Below are 26,460 nucleotides of genomic sequence, written 5' to 3' on the forward strand. Positions count from 1 at the left end.
CAGCATCCCGGTCCCCTTCACAGCCCCACGGGCAAACTGGCCTCCACCCACGGCCACGCCCGCTGGTCCTGGTACCACCCACGGCCACGCCCCCTGGCCCCTGGTACCACCCGCGGCCACGCCCCTAACCCATGTACCACCCGCGGCCACACCCCCTGGCCCCTGGTACCACCCACGGCCACGCCCCCTGACCCCTGGTACCACCCGCGGCCACGCCCCTAACCCATGTACCACCCGCGGCCACACCCCCTGGCCCCTGATACCACCCACGGCCACGCCCTAACCCATGTACCACCCGCGGCCACGCCCCCTGAACCTGGTACCACCCGCGGCCACGCCCCCTGGTCCTGGTACCGCCCTAGGCCACGCCCCCTGGTCCCTGACCAGCCCCCACCCCTTGAACAGGTCCTCGCCCACAGCCACGCCCTCTGTGTCTGGCGTCTCCCTGAGCCTAGTTCCGACCCCAGAAACTAGTCTCTGCTCACCCACCGCCCATGGGTCACTCCCGGCTCCCGCTCGCCTGGATCACCACCTCTGCCCCGAGCCCCCAAGATTCTCGCTCTCCGCGGTGGGCAGCCCGTGACCGGAAGCCCGTGTGGAGCCGCCAGCCCGAGACCGGAAGTAGGAGCGCGGGGAGGCGCCGCGGAGGCTGCCGTGGCGGCTGGCTTCGTGGTGTGTGCTCGGTCTTCTCTGGGTGGGACGGCGTCCACGTGGTACGGTTGGCCGCAGTGCGAGGGGAGGACGCGGTGAGCTGCGGGTGGTCGGGGCGCTGCAGGGAGGGGCGTGGGCTGAGGGCACCCCGTCACGGCCCGGGGACTCGCTGTCCCGCCCGGGACCGTTGTCTGCCAGGAGCTGCTGGTACCTCCCAGCTCTGCGCGCCGCTTCCCTCCTTCCGAGCTTCCACCCACCCCACCCCCCTTCCCCCTCGCCGGGTGTGATGATGGCCCCCAGCGGACTTTCAGCCTAGTCCGGAGGCTTTGTTCGGGTTATTACAAGGGCGCGGGGCGGGGCGGGTAGGGTACCATTGGCATCTGGAGGGCGGAGGCCGGGGATGCTGCTCCACGACCTCCATGCACAACCTTCGCAACAAAGAATTATCCAGCCCCAAACGTCAGTAGGGCTGAGCTTAGGAAACCCTGCCCTAGGGCCTTACAGCCTCGGGGGCTCTGAACGAACTGTGGAAATTGTTTAAAAGTCAGCTGAGTCATGGATAGGGCCCCCAAGTGACAAGCCACGTTTAAAGTGACTGGAGTCGCCAAAAACTGCAGCCAAATGAGCTGAGCGAGCCAATTGCACACAGCATGAACCTGCTTTCCCCGCTTGGGGAGCAGCTGGCTGGATGGGACTCAGGAAAATCCAGTCACAGCCAACAATTACACGTTCATCAGTAAATTCAGAAAAGAAACGTGCATGGGATGGCTTTGCCATTCAATAACTGTATTATGCTCTGTAAAAGGCCTCAAAGGCAATCTTTGTGCTTTTTTTTTTTTTTTCTCCTCCTCAGACAAGAAAAGCACCTCTAGAGCTCAGGTTTGAGTTGAAACCAGGTTTGAGGCTCACCTTTCCTCACTGATTTAAGAGTCCTGTGTGACCAGGTGAGGGCTGTGTGGAACTTGTGACAACAGGTTCCACCTGCCTCCACTGGGCAGAGAAACTGCTACTGGGCTTTCTTGAGCTCAGATCGGAAACACACAGAGTCACTAAGAATGAGAGAATCTTTTTTTAAAATATATTTTTATTGATTTCAGAAAGGAAGGGAGAGGGAGAGAGAGATAGGAACATCAATGATGAAAGAGAATCATTGACCGGCTGCCCCCCACTGGGAATCGAACCCCCAACCCCAGCATGTGCTCCTGACAGGAATCGAACTCAGGACCCTTCAGTCCACAGGCTGAGGCTTTATCTACTGAGCCAAACCAGCCAGGGCAAGAATGAGAGAATCTTAAGAAAAATTTCTTACGTTTGATGCATTATATTCAAGGGAAAGATAGTAAGGTGTGTGTGGCTATATGTATGTAAATAATTCAATAAATACAGTTACCTGAAAATAAATACACATTAAATATGTAAATAACAAAATGTGTAAGAGTACAGAGATATGTATTTGCTCACATTATATACTAAAAATGTTGGGATTTTATATATAAGTATAAATAGATAATTTTTACATGTATATGAAGTATGACAAGTCATCCAACTAAAGACTAGCAGGAATATTTAGCAACATTCCTCAGTCCTGTTGAGTTTGATTTCTAAAGCTCTATAAATCCTCCACAAAGATTTGAGGGCATCAGGGAAACAAAAAGTTTTTAACTTTTTTATATTAGTAACAGAAATTTGAATTGACCAACAAACAAATGTATTTTGGACAAGTGGAATTTTTTCTCAATGAGATTTAAAATCATTTGGAGGAATATTAAACAACAACTTACAGACTGAAGGGTAGGGTGCCAGTTTCCAAAGACTGTCCTCCACAACTTGCCTTCTAATAGAAATTAACTTTGTTTCTTGAAACTTTTCTGAAATAACAGTCTGGTGATTCATATTGAAGAGAAGCATTTTAAGTAATTTTATATTCAATTGTTGGGCTTTAATAATTGTGTGTGTGTATGTGTGTGTGTGTGTGCCTTTTTCATTAGCTTTCCTATATCATTCTTGAGGGTAATATTTGCTTGTCATGCAACAGATCCTTTTGAGTGTGCAATTTAGGGGACCAGCCATCCTCATTTATTCGGCTATGAGGAATTTGCCAGGATATAGGAAATTTAGTGTTCAAATCAGGACAGTCATAGGCAAACCAGGATGGTTCATCATCTCCATGAGCGAGGCCCTGAGCCAGATGCAGAGGGACCCTGGAGAACCAAGCAGACCTTGTCTTGCCTCCATGGAATTTACATTCTAAACAATTAATTACATAAGTGATGTGGGAGCTTGGCACAGAGGACTCAACCTGAGGGAATAAGGAAGTCATTTTGAGAAGGCCTGATATTTAGCTTGAGCTAAAATTGGGGCTGGATTTTGCTAGTCATAGAACTAGACTAGCGTGAAGGTGTGGGAGTACATTTAAGAGAGCACTTTGGGTAGAGAGAACTGCCTGAAAACAACCCCAAACGCAGGAGAGCCTGGGGTTCTCCATAAACCGGGAAGTCAGGGGTGGCTGAAGCCAAGACAACAGCCTAGGGAAGGAGTGTGAGCCAGGCTGGACAGTTGGCAGGCAGGACCAGGTCAGGCATTACTTTGGACTCTGTTCTAAAGCCAGTGAGCAGACGCTGAAGAGGATGTGTGGTTAGCACTTGGTTTTGCATGCCGGTTAAAATGGACTTCAGGATTAAGAATGAGGACTTAAGAGGGAAGATAGAAGGTGAAAGGAAGAAGTTTAGGATTAAGATGGTTGTACCCCAGGCCTGGATAATGGCTGTGGAGGAGGAAAGAAGTAGAAAAAAAAGAGACTTTAGAGTTTAGAACTAAGAGAATATTATGATGCTTCCATTCATGCATGCATTTGTCAGGTAGCACAGAGCATTTACTATGCTCCTAGCTCCTGTCCATGCAGACCTGCAGGCATCACCCTCTCCCAGGTCCATGTTTTCACCCCACTTTGCCACTCACAGGTCCGCCCCTCCACATCCGAAAGAAAGTCAGGCCTGGGTATATGTAGGACTCCTCTGTCCACCACGGTGGCCATTAGCCACGTGCCGCCATTTCAATTAAACCAATGAAAAATACAACTAAAAACTCATTTTCTCAGTCCCAATGACCATATTTCAAGTGATCAGTAGCCACCTGTGGCTAGTGGCTGCCACACTGGACAGAGCAGAATTAAAGAACATTTCTGTCACTGACAGTTCTGTTAGGCAACACTGGTGTGAAGAGGCCCTTTCTCTGTGACCTTCCCAGCACCAGCATATCCAAGAGGAGATAGGAGTTTCTGAATCTGTAACCTGAGCAGAGTCCCCTTCTGCCCTCACGTGAACTCCAACTGCCAAAAGACCTCGAAGGGGTACTTGGGGTCTGAAAGTGTCTCAGGAAACTTGCCAGTGTCCTCTCCTCTCGGGGCTCTGTGAGCTGGGTGGATCCTTGCTGGGAGCCAGTCCATCCTTGCTGCTTGACACAGTCGCTGCAGGGAAGAAACATCTGCACAGCATATGTTTCAAGGGACCTGGTGTATATGGCATACTGTTCTTAATATGTTTGCTCACCTTCTTGGCGCTATGTGTTTTAACCAAGGTCACCTCTCCAAGAAAGGTTGTTTCCCCAGGTAGGGATTTTTCCCTAAAGTTAGGGAGGGAATAAAACCCCTTAACTAAGTGCTAGGCAGGTAGTTAATCACTTTAACTACGAACAATCATGCTTAGGCTACATAATCTTTACTCCCTGGAATGGAGATAAGAAACGCCCTAACCTTTAGAATAGAGATTGATAGGATTGGAATCAACTGGTATAAATACAGATGTAACAAGACAACAGGACACAGAACACAGACACAGAACCTAGACACAGAACCTGGTGAGAGAACATGGCAACAGAACCTGGCAACAGAACATGGCAGGAGAACCCAGATAGAACCTGGCTGGAGAACCTGGCTAGAGAACCTGGTGACAGAACTTGGCTGGAGAACCTAGACACAGAACCTGGCTGGAGAACCTAGACACAGAACTTGGCTGGAGATCCTAGACAGAACTTGGCTGGAGATCCTAACCAGAACTTGGCTAGAGATCCTGGCTAGGCTGCTGATCAACTGAACGCCGTCTCCGTGTCATTCCTTCTTCGCCTACTCCGTCCACACCTTTGGGGACCCCTGGACCTGCTGGGGTTGGACCCCAGCAAATCCTACCTCTTCTCTTTCTCCTCAGCTCAGTGACTGTGACTCTTCCTAACTACAAATTGGGTGCCTGGTGGGGAGAAAGGAGCCATCCTCCACCTGCAGCAGGTAAGGAAATTCTGCCACAGTCGTATGGGTCTGCTGGACTCACACCAAGGCTCAGGGAGGGTTTGATTGAGAGGCTGTATTAGTTTCCTATAGCTCTGTAAAATTATCATAAACTTTGTGGCTTAATGCATTGCAAATTTATTTTCCTGTGGTTCTGGAGGTCAGAAATCCTAAATGAGTTGGCTGGACTGCATTCCTTCAAGAGTCTCTGGGGAAAATCCATTCCCTTGCCTTGATCTTCATATAGAGGCTGCCTGATTCTTTCCTTGGCTTAATGCTTCTCTTTTCGTCTTCAGAGCTAGCAGTGTAGCATCTTCCAGTCTCTCTCTCTCTCTCTCTCTCTCTCTCTCTCTCTCTCTCTCTCTCTCTCTCTCTCTCACCTCTGTTTTCATCATCACATCTCTTTTGCAGATCCGGACCCTCCTGCTTCTCTTTTATAAGGACCCTTGTGATGACATTGGGCCCACCTGGCTAATTCAGGATCCTCTCCCCATCTTAAGATCTTTACCTTGATCACATCTGTAAAATTCTTTGCCTTATAAGGTAGCACATTCACAGGTTCTGCGCAGTGGACATCTTTGGAGCAGGAGTGTTAACCTGTCTATCATACAGGCCCAGGAGTCATCGACTCCCTACAACTCCTTTTCACCTGGCCCACACTCACTCTTAGTGTCTTATGTTCCCCTCTCTGTACACACTCACACCATTTATTGCTTTCATCTCTTAGTTGCAGGGAGGATACACATAGAGACCTCAAGAAGCTAGTTTTATGGAATTATATTTTATTCTGTTACTACATTCTATATATGCTGCTTGGTATTTTGATTTTTTTTTCACTTAAATTTATTGAAGATAAGAATTTATCAATACATAGAAATTGTCTTTTTCTTTTTTTGGCTGCATGTTTCTTCATGATGTGGGTATCCCATAGTTTATTGAACTGATTCCCTATTGATGGTCATTTGTGTTGTTTCCAATCCTTTGATATTACGGTATAATAAGGCCACAGTGAATACTCTCGCTGTTCTGTGCTGATCTCAGCCTATTAATAACCAATGTTGAAATAGATTCCTAGAAGTTCTAGACCAGCCCTTGTGGTTCTGATTATGATTGCCCTTCACCAATAACTATGAGGAAACTGAAAAGATACAGGTTAACGACTTACATGACCTAGAAAGTACACCTTAGCCCACACAGGAATGTCATAGATAGAGAGAGTTCATGGGCCTAGGGTTCTGCTTTTATTGGGATGTAGGGTGGGGGCCTAAGGTTCATGGGTTCACTCTTTATTGGTGAATTTAAAACATAAGAACAAGAATTTGAAGTGCAGGAAGAGGAAACAAACAGGTAGTCCAAATGGTCAGTAATTAAAATCAATCAAGATCTCTAAAATAAAGAGCCTCTGTATCGGAGGCAGCTGGCCTCTTTATGTAGTCCTGCGACTGCCAGATGTGTTTTTTAGAGACAGCTGTATTTGTACTGGATGCCTCTTTGAAACGGATGTTGTCTTGGAATCAAAGCTTAAGTCAGGCATTTGCATTACAAAAAAAGGAAAAAATGTCAGGGTTTACACTAAACTCACCCAGGTCTTTTAGTATGTGTGTTACTGTTGCAATAGATCCCTAGAAGTTCCATTGACAGTGAAAGAGTAAATGTTTTTGATTTTGCTTGACATTGACAAATTCCTGCCATAGGAGTTGTACCCCAGCAATGTATGAGAGTGCATTTCCATACAGCCTTGCCAATAAAAGAAGTGGCCCGCCATGTCTTTGTTGATCTGACTGATAAGAACTGGTATCAGTGTAGTTGCAGTCTACATCTCTGTGAATAAGATTATTGGTGGTTCTACCAGTTGGATTGGTAGTGGTAGAAACAAATGATACTGTGTTGAGGAGTGAGTGGGACATGAGGAAATGAGACAGAGTGAAAACACTGAGAGGCAGAGATGGGGCAGTAACTGGAAAGAAAACTGCTATTAGACGTATTTCATTACTAAATACTGCATTGGGTTTAATGGTGAGAGTCTAGTAGAGTGGGAGAGCTTGGAGGGAAGGGTAAACAAGAAGTCTTCAATAGTGTACAGCTCCTAAGGGCAGGTGGGATGGGACACAACAAAGCTGTAGACTCTGGCCTTGTCAAGGGGAGACAGCTCCTGGTTTCTAACAGAAGAGCGGCAGGAAACGACGTTCAGATTGTCATTTTGACATCAGGAAGGTAGCGTCCTCTCATGATGATCACTTTGAGAAGTAGGATGTGGGGCCATCTGCTGAAGGTCAGGGTATATTCCTTACCTGTTGCTGCTAAGCTTAGTCACTTAAAATAATAGTAGTCATTTCCTGTCTCACAGTTTTTGTAGTTCAGGAATTCATCTTAGGTTCAAGGTTCTGGCTCAGGGACTTCGGTGATTTCTTTTTCTTTTTTTCTGAAGAATTCTTTTTTTTTAATACTCTATTTTTTTCTTTATTGATTAATGTATTACATATGTGTCCTTATCCCCCCATTGCCCCCCAACCCCCTCTTTCATGATTTCTTAGCCAGGTATCAGCTGAAACTGCAGTCATCTGAAGGCTTGACGGGTGCTGAAGGATTCGCTTTCAAGGTGGTTCACGCACATGCTGGCCTTTGTGCTGGCTGTTGGAGAGAGGCCTCAGTTCCTCTCCAAGTATCTCTCACCACAGGACCACGTGCGTGTCCTTGCAGCATGGCTCCCCCTTGAGCAGTAGTTTTCAACCTTCTGGCCCTTTAAATACAGTTCCTCATGTTGTGACCCAACCATAAAATTATTTTCGTTGCTACTTCATAACTGTAATGTTGCTACTGTTATGAATTGTAATGTAAATATCTGATATGCAGGATGGTCTTAGGCGACCCCTGTGAAAGGGTCGTTCGACCGCCAAAGGGGTCGTGGCCCACAGGTTGAGAACCGCTGCCCTAGAGCAAGCAGTGCAAGAGACCAAGGTGGAAACTGCTGTGCCTTTTAGGACGCAGACTTAGAAGTCACCGCCACAGTATTTTATTAGTCACACAGCTCAGCCCTAGTTGAATGCAGGCGTGACTATCAGGAGGCTTGAATCATTAAGGCTATATAGGAAGCTGATTGCCATAGAGGGAAAAGGTGAGATTTAAAGAGATTAGAAAGGTTTGATTAGTAGGAAGCTCCATTGACTTACAGGATTGTCCTGCAGGGTTGAGGGCTCTTTTCATGTTGGTGATCATGTTTGTCTAAAGGTGACAATAGCTCAGTTCTCCTGCAGGCTGGTCTGCCCAAGTGCTGTCACAGAGCAGGCAGGTGATTGGAATCATGTGGTCAGAGTTCTGCCGGAGCACTGTGAAGGTGGGAGTTAGGGATAAGGAAATTTGTGGAAATGAGGGACATTGTAATTCAGGCTGGGTAAGCATGAAATGAGAGAAGGTGACCAAGGGTAGCAAGAAGGTAGGACAGTAGGTGGACTGAGTTCTTTATGTAGTAGAAGACACATGTAGTGAAAGGAAAAAATGAGTGAACAAAGTAAAAGTTGGGGAGGTTGTGTTCAGAAAGAGGGAAATTTCTGAACTATTGTTCTGGATAGTGAAGCAGTGTCAGGTGATGAGCAAGCCCAGGGTGGTGCCCATAGAAATGTGTGGCAAAGGTGGAGTAAAGCAAACTCATAACACAGTGAGTCTGAGATTATCGGAGTGAAATGGGACTGGAGCTGAAAGAATAATGGAAGTCAGGTGCCCAAGTCTCAAGTGAATAGGGTTTGAAGGTGGGAATGTGATTGTGACAACCACATGGATGAGACTAAGTGAATCTGAGAATTTAAAAGGAGGTGGAGCAGCCCCTGGCTGGTGTGGCTCAGTTGGTTGGAGAGTTGTCCCGTGCACTGGAGGGTCACGGGTTCGATTCTTGTTCAGAGCACATACCCAGGTTTTGGGTTCAATCCCTAGTCAGAACGCATATGGAAGGCAACCGATCAATGTTTCTGTCTCACATCCATGTTCCTCTCTTTCTCTCTCTCTCTGAAATAAAATTTTTTTAAAAAAATATTGCCTCGGGTGAGGATTAAAATAAGTAAATAATAAAATGGGGTGGGGCAGTAATGTACTGGTCTTACCATGGTGGACAGAAGACAAGTTTTGCCATCACACAGCCCTGGGTTTATCAACTGCTAGGCAAAATAAAGGCCCAATAGCAGACATTGCATTTTGAAGGAGAACATGATGGGCGGCTAAGATAGATTTGTCCTCAGTAACCTAGAGAAAGAGAGAAGCTATGACTTTTTCATATTATCTTATTTATTCCAGACTGCATTGTGGGAGTAAGAAGAGAAGCTTCCTGGTTTTTCCATTGCTCTGTTGTTTAGGAAAATTTACTGGCTGAATCATAGGATCTTGTCATGGTTCTATTCCCCACCTCTGGTAAGTTGTGGGGTCCCAGCAGCTCTCAGAGGCCAGGTGTTAAAGGCCCCTTTACCACCGAGGAGGTAGGGGAGGGGCTGAGCAGGTGAGGCAGGAGTGGAGCTCAGAGGTCACTGGTACCTAATTAGGTTTTGGGTATTTGGGATTTCAGTAGTTTGTGTGACTGTGGAGATGTTATCTGTGTGGTAAATGTGCAGGAGCTTTTGAATTTTATCTCTAATTCTTTTTATAAACCTGATTAAATGACAGTGATGTCCCTTGGATTTTCAAATTCTGTGAAACGTGAATAATCTCTTCCTCAAGTGCAGTACGACTCTTGAGCTCTGTTTTCTGGCCCTGGTAAGACAGGGCTCTGCTCTGGTTTTTTAATGAAAGGGTGTGTGTGTGTGTGTGTGTGTGTGTGTGTGTGTGTGTGTGTGTTTATTCACAGGTAGGAGGGGAGTTTGTGAGTGTTAGAGTATAGATACACCTGGATTCTTGTGACTTATTTATGACTCATTTCTACTTCTCCAGTTCAGTCTTCCCTGTATCCAACACCCCCTCAAAAAGGATGCACAGAGGAGGAAGGGTTTGTTAATGGCTTCCTGACAAGCTGGTTACCGGTGAGTCATATGTTTCTTTTTCCATATCATTATTTTTTGGCCAGAGTTGAACTTACTATCTTTCAATGACCTGGAGCCTCACAGCCAAACCAGATCTTCAGGCATCCAGGATCTCTGAGCATCTAATGGAGGGTGAGAGACTGCTCAAACAAAGTCAGTATATGTCAGTATTTACTACATTGCAAAGTTTCCTGCAGGGTCACTCTCTCATGTTCTGCTGATAGTTTCTAAGGGGACATTAAGGAAAGACATGACCGTTTCCTAAACTCAAGCAATTGATGGTGGCCATTAGGAAATCATTCATACGTTTACCAAATATTTCTGATTTCTGCAATGTCTCAGGCCTATGTTCAACCTTTGAGAGTGAGGGCTAAGTCCAAAAGCAAATTAGAGTAGAGCCCAGAACTCTGAGATACAAAATACACCTTCTGCTTTGAATTGCCGGTCCCCACTCTTGCCATCTTGGCCCTTTTCCTATATAACGTCAGTGGTCCTTGGCTAAGCCATAATGTTTTCGATGACTTCAGGACATGGTGACCTTCAAGGATGTGGCCGTAGAGTTTACCCAAGAAGAGTGGGCATTGCTGGAACCTTCTCAAAAAACACTGTACAAAGATGTGATGCTGGAGAACTGCAGGAACCTGGCATCGCTTGGTAAGCCTGACACCATTCCTGCATTTATTTCTTAACTCAAGCAACAAGCCTTTCCTTTTTTTTTAAATTGAGGCACCATTCATATAACATAAAATTTACTATTATAACCATTTTAAAATATACAATTCAGTGGCTTTGATGTATTCACAGTGTTGTGCAGCCATCAGCACTAATTGTCTTCACCACTAAAAGAAACTCACACCCATTAAGTGCCAATACTCATTACATTCCCCACTCCCAACTGCTGGCAAACACTAATTTGCTTTCTGTCTCTATGAATTTGCCTATTTTAGAACATTTTATATCATCGGCTCATAAAATATGTGATCTTTGTGTCTGGCTTCTTTCAGGCAGTATAATGTATAAAGGTTTGGCTGTGTTATAGTGTGTATCTCAGTTATTTATGCCTTTGTATGACTGAATAATATTTCATTTTATGGGTATACAATTTTTTGTTTACCCATTCAGTGGTTGATAAACATTTGGGTTGTTGCCACATAACAGGTTGTTATAAATAATACTGCTATGCATTTTTATATACAAGTTTTTATTTAAACCTATGTTTTCATGTCTCTTGGGTATATATCTAGGAATGGAATGCTGGGTCACATCCTATCTAATAATAGACAAACATGGTAATTAACCGTACCTTCGCTATGCCTCCCATTGGCTAATCAGCGAGATATGCAAATTAACTGCCAACAAAGATGGCGGCTAATTTGCATACATAGGCGCGAAGCGGCAGAGCAAAGACTGAAGGCGTCTCCTGCCGGAGCAGTGAAGACTGAAGGCGGCTCCCCCGGAGCGAAGGCCTGGGTGCCGGGTGCTGGAGGAAAACTGGTGCTGGCAGCCAGGAGAAGGGAAGGCCTATTGCATGAATCTTTTCGTGCAACAGGCCTGTAGTATTACTATATTTAGCTTATTAAGAAACAGCCAAACTGTTTCCCCAGCATCTGTACCAACATATGAGTTCAAATTTCTCCACATCTTCCCCAACATTTGTTTTTGTTTTTTTATGATAGCCATTCATATGGGTATGAAGTGGCATCTTGTTTTGATTTGCATTTCGTCCTGATGACCTTGAACATTTTTCCCTTTCCTTGTTAACTATTTGTATATCTTCTTTGAAGAAATGTTTATTCAGGTCCTTTTAAATTTGGTTATCTTTTTGTTCTTGGGTTGTAAAAGTTCATTATATATCTTGAATACTATACCCTTATTCAGAATATGATTTGCGGTTGGCGTTGGTGGTATAGTGGTGAGCATAGCTGCCTTCCAGAATATGATTTGCAAATAATTTCTCCCATTCTGTGGTGTCTTTCCATTTTCTTTTTTTAATTTAATTTTTTAAATTTTAGTACAGTTGATATGTAATATTATATTGGTTATATGAGTTTCAGGGTACAGTATAATGATTTGATATTTCTATACCTTACAATGTGATCACCCCACTAATTCTAGTAATAATCTGTCACCATACAAACCTATCACAATATTATTGGCTATATTCCCCTTTTTCATCCATCCTCCCAACCCTCTCCCTTCTGGCAACCATCCCTTTGGTCTGTTTCTATGAGTCTGTTTTTGTTTTGTTTGTTCCTTTGTTTTTGAGATTCCATGTATAAGTGTAACCATACAGTATTTGCCTTTCTCTGCCTGACTTATTTCATATAGCATAATACCCTCTTAGAGCAGTGATGGCGAACCTATGACACGTGTGTCAGAGGTGACACGCGAACTCATTTTTTTGGTTGATTTTTCTTTGTTAAATGACATTTAAATATCCCATCTAATAAAAGAGAAACATGGTAATTAGCGTACGGCCGCTACCCTTCCCATTGGCTAATCAGGGCGATATGCAAATTAACTGCCAGCCAAGATGGCGGCCGGCAGCCAGGCAGCTTGAAGGCTTGCTTGTTTCAGTGGCAGAGGAAACCAACGTTCCCCGCCTGCCTTGCTGGCCTCTGATCCTGCAGTTTGAAACATTGTAACCAATATAGAAGCTAAACAAAACCCCAGAAACCTGCTTTCAGCGAGCCAGGATTTCAGAGCTGGAGTTATACATTGTTTCGATTATAGAACCCAAACAAACCAGATACCTGCTTTCAGCAGCAGAGGCCTGAGAGCTGGAGCCAGAGCTAAAGCTGGCCCAGAATAAAAAGAAAAAGAAAAAAAGGAGCAGTTGGGAGCTTCAGCCCTCAGCCCCTCACCCAGACTGGCCAGGCACCCCAGTGGGGACCCCCACCCTGAAGGGGGTGTGACCAGCTGCAAACAGCCATCATCCCCTCATCCAGGCTGGCCAGGCACCCCAGTGGGGACCCCCACCCTGATCCAGGACACCCTTCAGGGCAAACCAGCCAGCCCCACCCATGCACCAGGCCTCTATCCTATATAGTAAAAGGGTAATATGCCTCCTGGCACCGGGATCAGCGGAGCCGAGAGGCCTCCCGGCACTGGGATCAGCGTGACAGGGGGCAGCGCCCAAACCCCCTGATCGCCCTGCGGCTCTGTGTGTGACAGGGGGCGGGGCCACAACCTCCCTGTCCTCCCTGCTCTGTTTGTGACAGGGGAAGGCGCCCCAACCTCCTGATCATCCCTCCTCTGTGCCTGATACGGGGGAGCTCCCCAACCCCCTGATCGCCCTGCGGCTCTGTGTGTGACAGGGTGCGGCGCCCCAGCTCCCCCCCAACCCCCACGGGTCCTGCTCTGTGTGTGACAGGGTAGAGCAGGGGTGGGCAAACTTTTTGACTCGAGGACCACAATGGGTTCTTAAACTGGACTGGAGGGCCGGAACAAAAGCATGGATGGAGTGTTTGTGTGAACTAAAATAAATTCAAAGTAAACATCATTACATAAAAGGGTACGGTCTTTTTTTTTTTAGTTTTATTCATTTCAAACGGGCCGGATCCGGCCCACGGGCCATAGTTTGCCCACAGCTGGGGTAGAGCCATAACCTCCCCATCGGCCCTGCCCTGAGTGTGACAGTGGTGGCGCCCCAACCCCCTGATTGGCCCTGCTCTGTGGGTGATAAAGGGTGGTGCCCCAACCCCGTGATCCGCCCTGCTCTGTGTGTGACAGGGGGCGGTGCCCCAACTCCCCTATCGGCCCTACTCTGTGAGAGACAGGGGGGAGCTCCTCAACCCCCTGATGGGCCCTGCTCTGTGCGTGGCAGGGGGGAGCTCCCCAACCACCCTGATGGGCCCTGCTCTGTGCGTGACGGGGGGAGCTCCCCAACCCCCTGATCCACCCTGCTCTGTGCGTGACAGGGGGCAGCGCCCCAACCCCCTGATTGGCCCTGCTCTGTGCATGACGGGGTGGCGCCGCAACCTCCCCATCGACCCTGCCTTGAGTGTGACAGGGGGCGGTGCCCCAACCCCCTATCGGCCTTACCCTGAGCGTGACTGAGGGTGGCATCGCAACCTCCTGATCCGCCCTGCTCTGTGCATGACAGGGGGCGGCGCCCCAACTCCCCAATCAGCCCTGCTCTGAGCCGGACCAGGGGCTGCACCTAGGGATTGGGCCTGCCCTCTGCCACCCAGGAGCAGGCCTAAGCCAGCAGGTCGTTATCTCCCGAGGGGTCCCAGACTGCGAGAGGGCACAGGCCAGGCTGAGGGACACCCCCCTTCCCCCCGAGTGCACAAATTTTTGTGCACCGGGCCTCTAGTATAAAATAAATATCAAAAATATAAGTCTTTGTTTTACTATGGTTGCAAATTTCAAAAAATTTCTATATGTGACACGGCACCAGAGTTAAGTTAGGGTTTTTCAAAATGCTGACACGCCGAGCTCAAAAGGTTCGCCATCACTGCTCTAGAGTCATCCATGTTGTCACAAATGGCAAGATTTTATTCTTTTTTATTGCTGCGTAATATTCCATTGTATATATGTACCTCATTTTTGTTATCCATTCTTCTGTTGATGGACACCTAGGTTGCTTCCATATATATTGTGGCTATTGTAAATAATGCTGCAATGGGCATAGGGATGCATGTATCTTTTCAAATTAGTGTTTTTGGTTTCTTTGGGTAAATACCCAGAAATGGAATTGCTGGGTTGTATGGTATATCTATTTTTAGATTTTTGAGGATTCTCCATACTATTTTCCATAGGGGCTGCATCAGTTTGCAGTCCCAGCAAGTGCACAAAAGGGTCCAGGACTTTTGTTTGTTGGAAGTATTTTTATTATTTCTTTGATCTCATTAGCTGTAACCAGTCTGCTCAGATTTTCTGTTTCTTTTGATTCAGTTTTAGAAGATTTTATGTATACTAGAGGCCCGGTGCACGAAGTTTGTGAATGGGTAGGGTCCCTAGGCCTGGCTGGTGATCAGGGCTGATTGGGGCCTTCCTTTCCCGACTGCCGGCTCTCAGCCAGGGCTTTCCTTTCCTGGCTGACAGCTGCCGTCCAGGGCCTTCCTTTGTTCCACACCATCCCCTGGTGGTCAGTGCACATCATAGCAAACGATCAAACTCCCAGTTGAACTCCCAAGGGGACACTTTGCATATTAGTCTTTTATATATAGATGGCATGATGCTTCAACCACCTGAGCCACTTGGCCAGGGCTTTAAGTTAATTTTTACATGGTTTGGAGGAAGTGTCAACTCCACTGTTTTGCAAAAGTTGCCCCAAAACTTTTGAAGAAGAGACTATTCTTTTCCTCATTACAGTTTTTTGCACCCTTGTCAAAAATTATTTGACCATAGTCATATGAGTTTTTGTACACTCAATTCTATTCCATTGATCTATATGTTTGTCCTTGTGCTAGTACCTCCTGTCTTCATTACCATTTCTTTGTAATGTAAAGTAAGTCTTTTTTTAATATATTTTATTGATTTTTTACAGAGAGGAAGAGAGAGAGATAGAGAGCTAAAAACATCGATGAGAGAGAAACATCGATCAGCTGCCTCCTGCACATCTCCTACTGGGGATGTGCCCGCAACCCAGGTACATGCCCTTGACTGGAATCGAACCTGGGACCTTTCAGTCCGCAGGCTGACGCTCTATCCACTGAGCCAAACCGGTTTCGGCGAAAGTAAGTTTTGATATCAGGAAGCATGAGCGTCTCTTTTTTCTTTTTCAAAACTGTTTTGTCTGTTAAGGATCCCTTGCAATTTCATATGAATTTTAGGATCAGCTTGTCCATTTTTGAAAAAAAAGAAAAAAAAAGCTGTTGGAATTTTGATAGTGATTACATTGAATCTGTAGATCGATGTGATTGGGTATTGTCATCTTAACAATATTAAGTTTTCCAATTACATATCCTTTTGTTATTCATCTGTAATAAGATTCTACTATGGTCAGATAAGATACTTTGTATGATTTCTTTGTTATTGTTTATTCAGACTTGTTTTGTGTCCTAACATATGGTCTCTTCTGAAGAATGTTCCATATACACTTGAGATGAATATGTATTCTGTTGTTGGGTGGATTGTTTTATATGTCTACTAGAGGCCCAGTGCATGAAATTCGTGCACTGGGGTGGGGGTGTCCCTCAGCCCAGCCTGCACCCTCTGGCAGTCTGGGAGCCCTTGGGGATGTCCGATGGCCGCAGAGGCGGGAGAGGCTCCCACCACCACTGCTGCACTCGCTACTCATGAGCCTGGCTTCTGGCTGAGCTGCTCTCCCCTCCTGTGGGAGTGCACTGACCACCAGGTGGCAGCTCCTGTGTTGAGCGTCTGCCCCTGGTGGTCAGTGCATGTCATAGTGAGCGGTCATTCTGCCATTCGGTCGATTTGCATATTAGCCTTTTATTATATAGGACTAGAGGCCCAGTGCACAAAAATTTGTGCACTGGTGGGGGGGGGGGTGTCCCTCAGCCCCACTTGTGCCCTCTCACAGTCTGGGACCCCTCGGGAGATAACGACCTGCTGGCTTAGGCCTGCTCCCAGGTGGCAGAGGGCAGGCCCAATCCCTAGGTGCAGCCACTGGTCAGGCTCAGAGCAGGGCCGATTGGGGAGTTGGGGTGCTGCCCCCTGCCATGCACAGAGCAGGGCAGATTGGGAGGTTGCAATGCCACCCCCAGTCACACTCAGGGTAGGGCCGAATGGGGGGTTGGGGCGCCACCCCTGTCACACTCAAGGCAGGGTCGATGGGGAGGTTGTGGCGCCACCCCCTGTCACGCACAGAGCAGGGCCGATTAGGGGGTTGGGGCGCTGCTCCCTGTCACACACAGAGCAGGGCCGATCAGGGGGGTTGGGGCTTCGTACCCTGTCACACAGAGCAGGGCCGATCAGGGGGTTGGGGAGCTCCCCCGTCACGCACAAAGTAGGGCCGATGGGGAGTTTGCGGCTCCACCCTGTCACACACAGAGCAGGGCCCATCGGGGGGTTGGGCGCCGCCCGCTGTCACGAACAGAGCAGGGCGGATAGGGAGGTTGTGGCCCCGCCCCCTGTCACACACAGAGCCACAGGGCAATCAGGGGGTTTGGGCGCTGCCCCCTGTCACGCTGCTCCAGGGGCCAGGAGGCCTCGCAGCTCTGCTGATCCCGGTGCTGCGAGGCCTCGCAGCTCTGCTTGACACAAGGGCAGTGAGGCCTCGCTGCTCTGCTGATCCCGGGGCTGGGAGGCTTCGCTGATCCCTGTGCCAGGAGGCCTTGCAGCTCCGCTGATCCCAGTGCTGGGAGGCATATTACCCTTTTACTATATAGGATAGAGGCCTGGTGCACGGGTGGGGGCTGGCTGGTTTGCCCTGAAGGGTGTCCTGGATCAGGGTGGGGGTCCTGCTTGGGTGCCTGGCCAGCCTGGATGAGGGGATGATGGCTGTTTGCAGCTGGTCACACCCCCTTCAGGGTGGGGGTCCCCACTGGGGTGCCTGGCCAGTCTGGGTGAGGGGCTGAGGGCCGTTTTCAGGCTGGTGGGTGACTGAAGCTCCCAACCCCTCCTTTTTTTTCTTTTTTCTTTTTATTCTGGGATTTATTTACCTTCTATGGCTGTCACTGGAACTGAGAGCCGGCTTTAGCTCTGAGGCTCGGCTCCAGCTCTGAGGCCTCGGCTGCTGAAAGCAGGTATCTGGTTTGTTTGGCTTCTATAATGGAAACTCTGTTGCAACTCCAGCTCAGCCGGCTGGCTGAAAGCATGGGGTTTGTTTAGCGTCTATAATTTCAACATTGTTTCTTAGAGTGCAAGCTCAGAGCCCAGCAGCGGCAGGCGGGGAACCTTGGCTTCCTCCATCACTGGAGCAAGCAAGCCTCCTGTTTGCTTCAGCTGCCTGGCTGCCAGCCGCCATCTTGATTGGCAGTTAATTTGCATATCACCCTGATTAGTCAATGGGAAGCGTGTCAGAGGTACGGTTAATTACCATGTTTGTCTATTATTAGATAGGATTAGGTCCAGTTAGTGTATAGGATTAGTGAAGTCCTCTGTTTCCTTGTTGGTCTTCTAACTAGTTTCTGCCTATTATTCAATGTGGTATGTTGAAGTCTGCAACTATTACTGTAGTCTTTATTTCTCCCTTCAATTCTGTCAATTTTGAATTTATATATTTTTGAGCTCTGTTGTTAGGTACATATATGTCTCTGTTATATCTTCTTGATGAAGTTGTCTTTTTATTATTAATATCTTTCTTTGTGTCTTATAGAAATTTTTGTCTAAACGTCTATTTTGCCTGAACTTAATATAGCTACACAATCTCTCTTTTATCTGCTGTTTTCATGGAATAAATTTTCCCAGCAGTTGCCAAAACCGGTTTGGCTCAGTGGATAGAGCGTCGGTCTGCAGACTGAAAGGTCCCAGGTTTGATTCTGGTCAAGGGCATGTACTTTGGTTGCAGGCATATCCCCAGTAGGAGATGTGCAGGAGGCAGCTGATCAATGTTTCTCTCTCATCGATGTTTCTAACTCTCTATCTCTCTCCCTTCCTCTCTGTAAAAAATCAATAAAATATATTTAAAAAAAAAAAATTTTCCCAGTAGTTGACTTTCAACCAATTAATGTCTTTAGATGTAAAGTGAGTGTCTTATAGATAGCATATAATTGGATGATTGTTTTGTCCACTCTGCCAAAATCTGCCTTTTAGTTGGACACAGATTAATCCATTTACATGTAAGATAATCCTATATAATAAAAGTGTAATATTCTAAGTGTCTGACCAGTTGCTGTGATGCACACTGACCACAAAGGGGAAGACGTTCTTACCAGTAGGTTAGCTTGCTGCTGGGGTCCAGCTGATGGGGACTGGGCAAGAGGGCCCCAATTGCCGGCCAGGTCAAGGGACCCCACCTGTGCACAAATTCGTGCACTGGGCCTGTAGTTACTGATGAAGAAGAACCTGTTTATGCCATTTTGTTATTTGTGTTTTATTTGTTCCTCAATTCCTCCATTATTATTTATTTTTTTGTGTTCTGTATTTTCTAGTGGGCCATTTTAATTCCCTGCTCATTTTTTGTTCAGTTTAGTTTTATTTTTTTATTGAATTTATTGGGGTGACATTGGTTTTTTTTTTTTAGTTATTTTTAGTGGCTGTCCTGGGGATTATAATTAACATTTTAATTTATAATTATTTTGATTTAATACCAACTTTGTTCAATAGTATACCAAAGTTTTGTTCCTATATAGCTATACCATGCATATCCCCTCCCTCACTTTATAATGCTTTATCGCCCCTTATATCTTATACATTGTGTGGCTATTAACATAGATTTACAATTATTGGTTTAAGCATTTCTCTCTCTTTTTTTTTAATCCTCACCCAAGGATATTTTTCCACTGATGTTTAGAGAGAGTGGAAGGGGAAGAGACAGAAAAAGAGAGAAACATCGATGTAAGAGAGAGGGTTACCTCTTGCATGCTCCCCAGCCAGGGCCTGGGTCAGGGAGGAGCCTGCAACTGAGGTACATGCCCTTGACTGGAATCGAACCCAGGACCCTTCAGTCCACAGGCCGACGCTCTATCCACAGAGCCAAACTGGCTAGGGCAGTTCTTTTAAGCATTTCTTTTAAGTCATATAGGAAAAAAGAGTTACAGAATAGAAATGAAGGCGTTATAAACCTCTCAAAAAGCAATTGTCATTGACAATTATATTTACCTATGTATTTTCCTTATCAGTGTTGTTTATTTCTTTTTGTGGATTTGAGTAATAATTCATTGTCATTTTATTTCAGTCTGAAAATGTCCCAATAGCATTTCTTATAGAGTAGATACATTACTGCTGGGAGTGATCTCTGTCTCTTTCAGTTTAACCTATCTGGGGTTTTTCAATCTTGGTAGTGTATATTTATGTTTTTTCATCAAGTTTGGTTAAGTCTTTAGCCATTATCTCTTCAAATATTCTTTTTTTTTTTTTTAATGTATTTTGTTGATTTTTTACAGAGAGGAAGGGAGAGGAATAGAGAGTTAGAAACATCGATGAGAGAGAAACATCGATCAGCTGCCTCTTGCACACCCCCCTACTGGGGATGTGCCCGCAACCAAGGTACATGCCCTTGACCGGAATCGAACCTGGGACCCTTGAGTCTGCAGGCCGACGCTCTATCCATGGAGCCAAACCGGTTTCGGCGTCTTTAAGCATATTTAAAATAGGTGTTTTAAATTCTTTATCTAGCCCTGGCCGGTATGGCTCAGTTGCTTGAGCGTCATCCTGTGCACCAAAGGTCACTGGTTTGATTCCAGTCAGGGCATATACCCAGGTTGTGGGAGGTAACCAAGCAATGTTTCCCTCACACATTGATGCTTCTCTCTCCTGCCCGCCCTCCCTCCCTCCCTCTCCTTTCCTCTCTCTCTAAAATCAATAAAGTATATTTTTAAAAATTATCTACTAAGCTTAATGTTTAAGTTTCCCCAGGGACCATTTCTATATTTTTCCTATAATGGGCCATAAATTTATTTCTTTGCCTGCCTTGTAATTTTACTGGCTGAAAATTAGACATTTGTGATACTATCATATGGCAATTCTGGAATCAGCTTTTTCTCATCCCCAGGGTTTGTTTTTGCTGTATGTTTAGTGATGTTTCTGAACTAATTTGGTAATGTCTGTATTTGTTGTGTGTGGCTACTGAAGACTGCTATGTTGAAAACGCCTTGTATACCTGGAACAGAAACAAACGTCCCCTAGTCTCTGCAGATGGGCTCTGAGTATATAATGGGGTTTACACTCGCCATAGCCTTCACAGCCTGCTTATGAATAAAGCCTAAAGGTCAGCCAAAGCTGAGGACTTAGTGCTTTTTCACGTCTTTTCTGAGCATGTGCCCACCCCGAGTATGCACAAGGCTACCAGATTAAAAGTGTCAATGTCAAAAATGGCCAAAACTTGTAAAGAATTTTTTTTTATATATTCTATTGATTTTTTACAGAGAAGGGAGAGAGAGAGTTAGAAACATAATGAGAGAGATCGATCAGTTGCCTCCTGCACGCCCCCCAGTGGGGATGTGCCCGAAACCAAGATACATGCCCTTGACCGGAATCGAACCTGGGACCCTTCAGTCCGCAGGTCGCAGGTCGACGCTCTATCCACTGAGCCAAACCGGTTCAGCAGTAAAGCATTTTTATAAGAGTTCATTTGAGCAAAACTGATGACAATTGCCAGGAATCAAAATCTCAAATGCTGTGGAGAATAGCAGTTTTTTCAGTTTCTTTTATGCATTTGAAATTAAGGAGGAAACACAAGGAAGATTACAGGAAAATGGAAGCAAGCAAGGTGTAGATCAAATTACAGGATGGTTAAGATTATGCGCTTTCTTTAGGGTGGTCATGCCTTCGGGGAGTAAGCTGTGTTAATTTAGATGCTCAAGACCAACAGGCAGGGCTTGCTTAAAAACCTCTCACTAAAGAAGTTATGTTAAAAAAAAAAAAAGAAGAAGTTATGTTGTGCCCTGGCCAGTGTTGCTTAGTTGGTTAGGCATTGTCCCATGCACCAGGGGGTTCCCGGTTCTATTCCTGGTCAAAGGCATCTATGCTCAGGTTGTGGGCTTGATCCCGGTCGGGGTCATCGTGCAGGAGGCAGCCAATTGATGTTGCACTCTCACATCGACATTTCTCTCCTCCCTTCCTCTCGCTAAAAATCAATAAACTATTTTAAAAAAACAAAGTTGTGTTGTATGACTACCCACCATGACCTGTCTAATTAGGAATTTATGATCTATTTTTTTAAATATAGAAACATCAATGATAAGAGAGAATCATTGATAGGCTGCCTCCTGCATACCCCCTTCTGGGGATCGAGGCCGCAACCCCTTGACCAGAATCGAACCCAGGACCCTTCAATTCTCAGGCTGATGCTCTATCCACTGAGCCAAACCAGCGAGGGGAGGAATTTATGATTTATTACAGCACCCTTTTTTCAACTACAAAAGGAATATAAATGAAAGAGCTTTTCAAAAATTCTCAAAAATACATTGTTCCACACTTTTCCTCCCAAGTTTTCGGTCAGTCTTTTGTTTTCTTCTACGGTTTTCCCTCGCTTCAGGTGATGGTGGCTGATATATTTGCCTTTAAATGTGTTTAGCATAGCTCAGCCCTTGGAGAGTTTGGGATTAGATAAATGAATGCAAGCCCTTTGAGCCAAACCTTCAGAAAGGTCTAAACAAACAATCACAGTTCCTTGAGATAATGGTCTATTCTGCTCCCTCCAGTATTAGGAATGTGGGCTGTTGTCTTCAAGGTCACAGCCAAAGCATGAAATGGAGAATTAATCAAGGATCGGTTAAAATGTCAGCTGTTTTTTTTCCTTGATTAAGCATTTTCCTGGTTGCTATAATCTAATAAAGTTAACTCTTAAAGTTTTTGCCAGTTTATTCATTGTATAGGGATAAGCTTTTGGAATTTAGTATTTCTTGTTTTCAATGTCATGACTTCTCACTAGAATTTCTTACACACTTCTGTGTTCCTCAGTCTGTGTTCCTGGGTCTGTACTCATTACATGAATGAGACAAACATGTTCTCTACCCTCACAGAGCTTTGTGACTGATGCCTACCCTATGAACTGAATATGTTTCTTACCCTGACTTTATTATCTCCATGGTTAAAATCTTTAGAGCTTCTGATGTGTGTAATTTAGACTTTGACATGGGCTTTGGGACTATAGTTGACCCTTGAATAACAGGTTTAAACTATATGGGCCCATTTATACATAGATATACATAGATATTTTTTCAATAATAATACAGTTGGCCCGTCATACCCTAGGCTTCACATCTGAAGATTCAGCTAACCACCGATCAAAAACAGTATTTTTGATCCATGGGTTGGGAATCTGTGAATGTAGAAAGCAAACTGTATGCATTGTTCTATGCCATTTTATATAAAGGACTTGAGCATCTGTGGATTTTGGTATCCACAGGAGGTCCCATCTCCCACGGATACCAAGGGACAACTAAAGTTTTGGGGGAATCAAATTAAATGCAGAGTTTTGACTGTGCAGGTAGTCAGTTCCCCTAATCCCCTCATTCAAGGGTCAACCCCTAGATATTTATGCCCTGTCACCTAGATATTGAATAAGGATCTTGTATATTTGTTCCTTGGGAGTTATAGTATTCATTAGAATTTAGGTATAATTATTCCATTACTCTAAAAGTCTCACTTGGCCTCTATAGAATTGTTGGCATCATTTTCATGGAGTTGCTTGTCACCAGCACAGTCCCCTTCAGCATGTCTTTTCTCCATGATTAGGGTATCATGTTGATAAACTCAGCCTAATCTCTCAGTTGGGGCAAGAAGACAAGGTGATGACAGAAGAAAGAGGAATTCTCCCAGGCATTTGTTCAGGTGAGCACCAGGAGGATATGACTCTTTGTGAGGAATAGCTGTGGCCAGTGATTTGGGACATGGAAGTACGTATTACATTAAGAAATATCAGAGAACTTTGTAAAGTGTCCTTTATTTTTCTGATGGAGATGGCCAAGAACATTTGATATGAGCATTTTTTCCCTTTTAACTTGCTGTTCAGCATCTTATACTTTACTTTGGACTCAGAGGCTTTCGTCTCCCTTGTTTTTGTTTTGTCTTGTTTTGTTTAAGTCTTTTTTTAACTTTTTGTCCAATTTCTTTCTACTTTACATCCCTGATAATTCCTTCTCTTAGAAATCTCTGACAAATCTTAATCCTTCTAGAATCCTTTCTTAAAACCTACAATTTGCATACTCATCCCTTTTGCTGCAAATCTCCTAAAAAACCCTAATCTCTCAGAGTCTGGCTTTACTCATGTGTATACTTTTTCTTTTCTCTACCAACTTAAATTCCTTTTCAATTTGTTTCAGATGTGGAGACTATACTTAAAGCCAAATGGTTAACACCTAAGAAGCATGTTTTTAGGAAAAAACGTTCTAATGGTGTAAAAGCGGTAAGACTAACATGGTGATTCTTGGTTTTTCACAGAATTCTCTAAGTTAGAAAACCACAAGATAAAAAGGAGTATCATTTACACAAGATAAACTGGTGTCTCTGGAGAGATGTTGTGGGAAAATTGTGAATTTGGAGAAAATTATAAGTTAGCTTCAAAATAGTTTTTTCACTGAGAGTTTCCAGAAGTAAATTATTTCCTTAAATGTGACTAAGATATTGTCTGTTGAATCATAAAGTGGTCTTAAATTTATCAAAAAATGCTCTTGTATGGTAAGGACTTGTATCTTTTTTAATTTCTAAGAGCTCAAACTGGGCACATGTCTTATACAAGCACTGAAAATAGTGAAAACATCAATTATATTAATTAGCATAATTCCTGGGAGAGAGAATTTGTATGACAACACTGAATATTAAAAATATTATGAATTACAGTTATTTATCTCTATCAACAGGAAAGAAATCATGTTGGAATGAAACTTAATGAATGTAATCAGTGTTTTAAAGTCTTCAGCACAAAATCTAACCTTACTCAGCACAAGAGAATTCATACTGGAGAAAAACCTTATGACTGTAATCAATGTGGAAAATCTTTCAGCAGTAGATCTTATCTTACTATTCATAAGAGAATACATAATGGGGAGAAACCTTATGAATGCAATGACTGTGGGAAAGCCTTCAATGATCCCTCATCCCTCAGACTGCATGTAAGAATTCACACTGGAGAAAAACCTTATGAATGTAACCAGTGTTTTCATGTTTTCCGTACTAGTTGTAACCTCAAAAGCCACAAGAGAATTCATACGAGAGAGAATCATCATGAATGTAATCTGTGTGGAAAGGCCTTCAGCACAAGGTCCTCTCTGACTGGGCACAATAGTATCCATACAGGGGAGAAGCCTTATGAGTGCCATGATTGTGGGAAAACCTTCAGAAAGAGCTCCTATCTGACACAGCATATGAGAACTCATACTGGAGAAAAACCCTATATGTGTAATCAGTGTGGCAAATCCTTCAGCAGTAGCTTTTCTCTTACTGTGCACAAAAGAATTCATACTGGAGAGAAACCCTATGAATGCAGTAACTGTGGAAAAGCTTTTAATAATCTCTCGGCTGTTAAGAAACATGTGAGAACTCACACTGGAGAAAAACCCTATGAATGTAACCATTGTGGAAAGTCTTTCACCACTAATTCTTACCTTTCTGTGCATAAGAAAATACATAATAGGTGGATTTGAATACAGTAACTGGGAAAGCATTCATTGATTTTTTAATCCCTCAGACAACTTGTGGTAACTCATGCCAGGTGTTAGAGTTACCTGTTGCTGCCTAGCCAATTTCCCTCCAAAACATAGTGGCCTCAAACAACAAACACTTATTATCTCACAATTTCTGAAAGTCAGAAGTTCATAAATGGCTTAATTTTGTAGTTCTGGCTCAATGTCTCTCATGAGGGTCAAGATTGTCATCAGAAGCTACAATCATCTGTATTTTTACTGCTGAAGAGTCTTTTCTAAAATGGCTGACTCACATGCCTGGAAAGTTAGTGCTGGATGTTGCCAGGGAACCTTCATTTCCTCACCATGTAGGATTTTCCATGGGCCTGAGCATTTTTATGTGTAGCACCAGGTTTCCTCCAAAGCATCTGATCTGAGGGAGAGCTAATGCCGAAGCCATGTTGTCTTTTATAATCTAGCCTTGGAAGGGCATGTTATCACTTCCATATTGTATTGGACACACAGATCAATCCTGATACAGTGTGGAAGAAGCCTACACAAGGAGTGTATACCAGGAGAGAGAGATCCTTGGGAAACATCTGAGATGCTTGTCATGAACTCAGTGAAGAAAGGCCTTCAGCTTTCCACATTGATTTGATATGAAGTATCATTGAGCAACTCTCGGGTTAATTCACTCTGGAGAAAAACCTTATGAGTGCAATCTTTGTGGAAAGCTTTCAGCTCAAACTCACCTTAATGTGCCCAGTACATGTGATAAATCAGTACAGAGAAATACTCATATAAGGAATGTGAAAACCCCACAGCACATTCATTACTGAGAAAACAATGGTGAGGTACTCTGAGTGCAACAGTAAAGCCTTAATGTTCTCTCAGTTTTTGAGAGAGATGAGGATTTATTCTGGGGAGAAAGTCCTCTTAAATGTAATCAGTACTGGAAAGTCTTCCATTTTTCCCATTCTTAGGAAACTGAGAACTCACTGCACAGAATATAAAGATTGAGGGAATGCCTTTAATGATACCCTTTACATTAGGAAAAATATTAAATACTCCCTGGATGCAAAACCTGTCAGTGTATTAATTTTGGAAGATCTTTCCATGATTCCTGTCTTTGTTGACTTGTGAGGATTCACAGTAGAGGGAGACCCTAGGAATGTAATCGGTATGAGGATGGCTCAGCCTCACCTCTTCACGGAGTAGCCACAAAATAATTTAAACTGGGAATGGAAAATGTAAACCTTAAGAGTGTGGTATATTACCTTTAACAGTGTCTAATCCTTAGGTTGGTCCATTATTTATTTATTTTCAGTTGTTTTAGTATAAACATTTATGTCCATAGCTATACCCTAAAATAAACCTGAAGTTTTATTCCATA

General features: G+C 44.5%; 1 protein-coding gene across 4 annotated transcripts; it reads left to right on the forward strand.

The window, feature by feature from the left end:
• The first annotated feature begins 402 nt into the window (after positions 1 to 402).
• ZNF558 (zinc finger protein 558) lies at positions 403 to 26,460 on the forward strand. 4 transcript variants are annotated; one of them, XM_036314463.1, is made up of 8 exons: positions 404 to 746; positions 4,854 to 4,930; positions 9,215 to 9,328; positions 9,842 to 9,930; positions 10,458 to 10,584; positions 23,182 to 23,277; positions 23,769 to 23,851; positions 24,306 to 26,460. In XM_036314463.1, exons 3-8 carry the CDS (start codon positions 9,307 to 9,309, stop codon positions 25,086 to 25,088), a joined length of 1,200 nt encoding a protein of 399 aa, XP_036170356.1. In that variant the 5' UTR covers positions 404 to 746; positions 4,854 to 4,930; positions 9,215 to 9,306; the 3' UTR covers positions 25,089 to 26,460. The 4 variants fall into 4 exon arrangements, with proteins under 4 accessions (XP_036170359.1, XP_036170356.1, XP_036170357.1 ...); XM_036314464.1 differs by having other exon boundaries at positions 404 to 713; XM_036314465.1 differs by having other exon boundaries at positions 404 to 672.

The sequence above is a fragment of the Myotis myotis genome, unplaced genomic scaffold (assembly GCF_014108235.1).
Source record: "Myotis myotis isolate mMyoMyo1 unplaced genomic scaffold, mMyoMyo1.p scaffold_m19_p_6, whole genome shotgun sequence".
NCBI classification, from domain to species: domain Eukaryota; kingdom Metazoa; phylum Chordata; class Mammalia; order Chiroptera; family Vespertilionidae; genus Myotis; species Myotis myotis.

Coding starts and splice junctions, on each gene's coding strand:
- ZNF558 (XM_036314463.1), top strand. CDS start 9,307: ATGGTTCTATTCCCCACCTCTG. Junction 9,329..9,841: donor GGTTCTATTCCCCACCTCTG/GTAAGTTGTGGG, acceptor CTACTTCTCCAG/TTCAGTCTTCCCTGTATCCA. Junction 9,931..10,457: donor TCCTGACAAGCTGGTTACCG/GTGAGTCATATG, acceptor CGATGACTTCAG/GACATGGTGACCTTCAAGGA.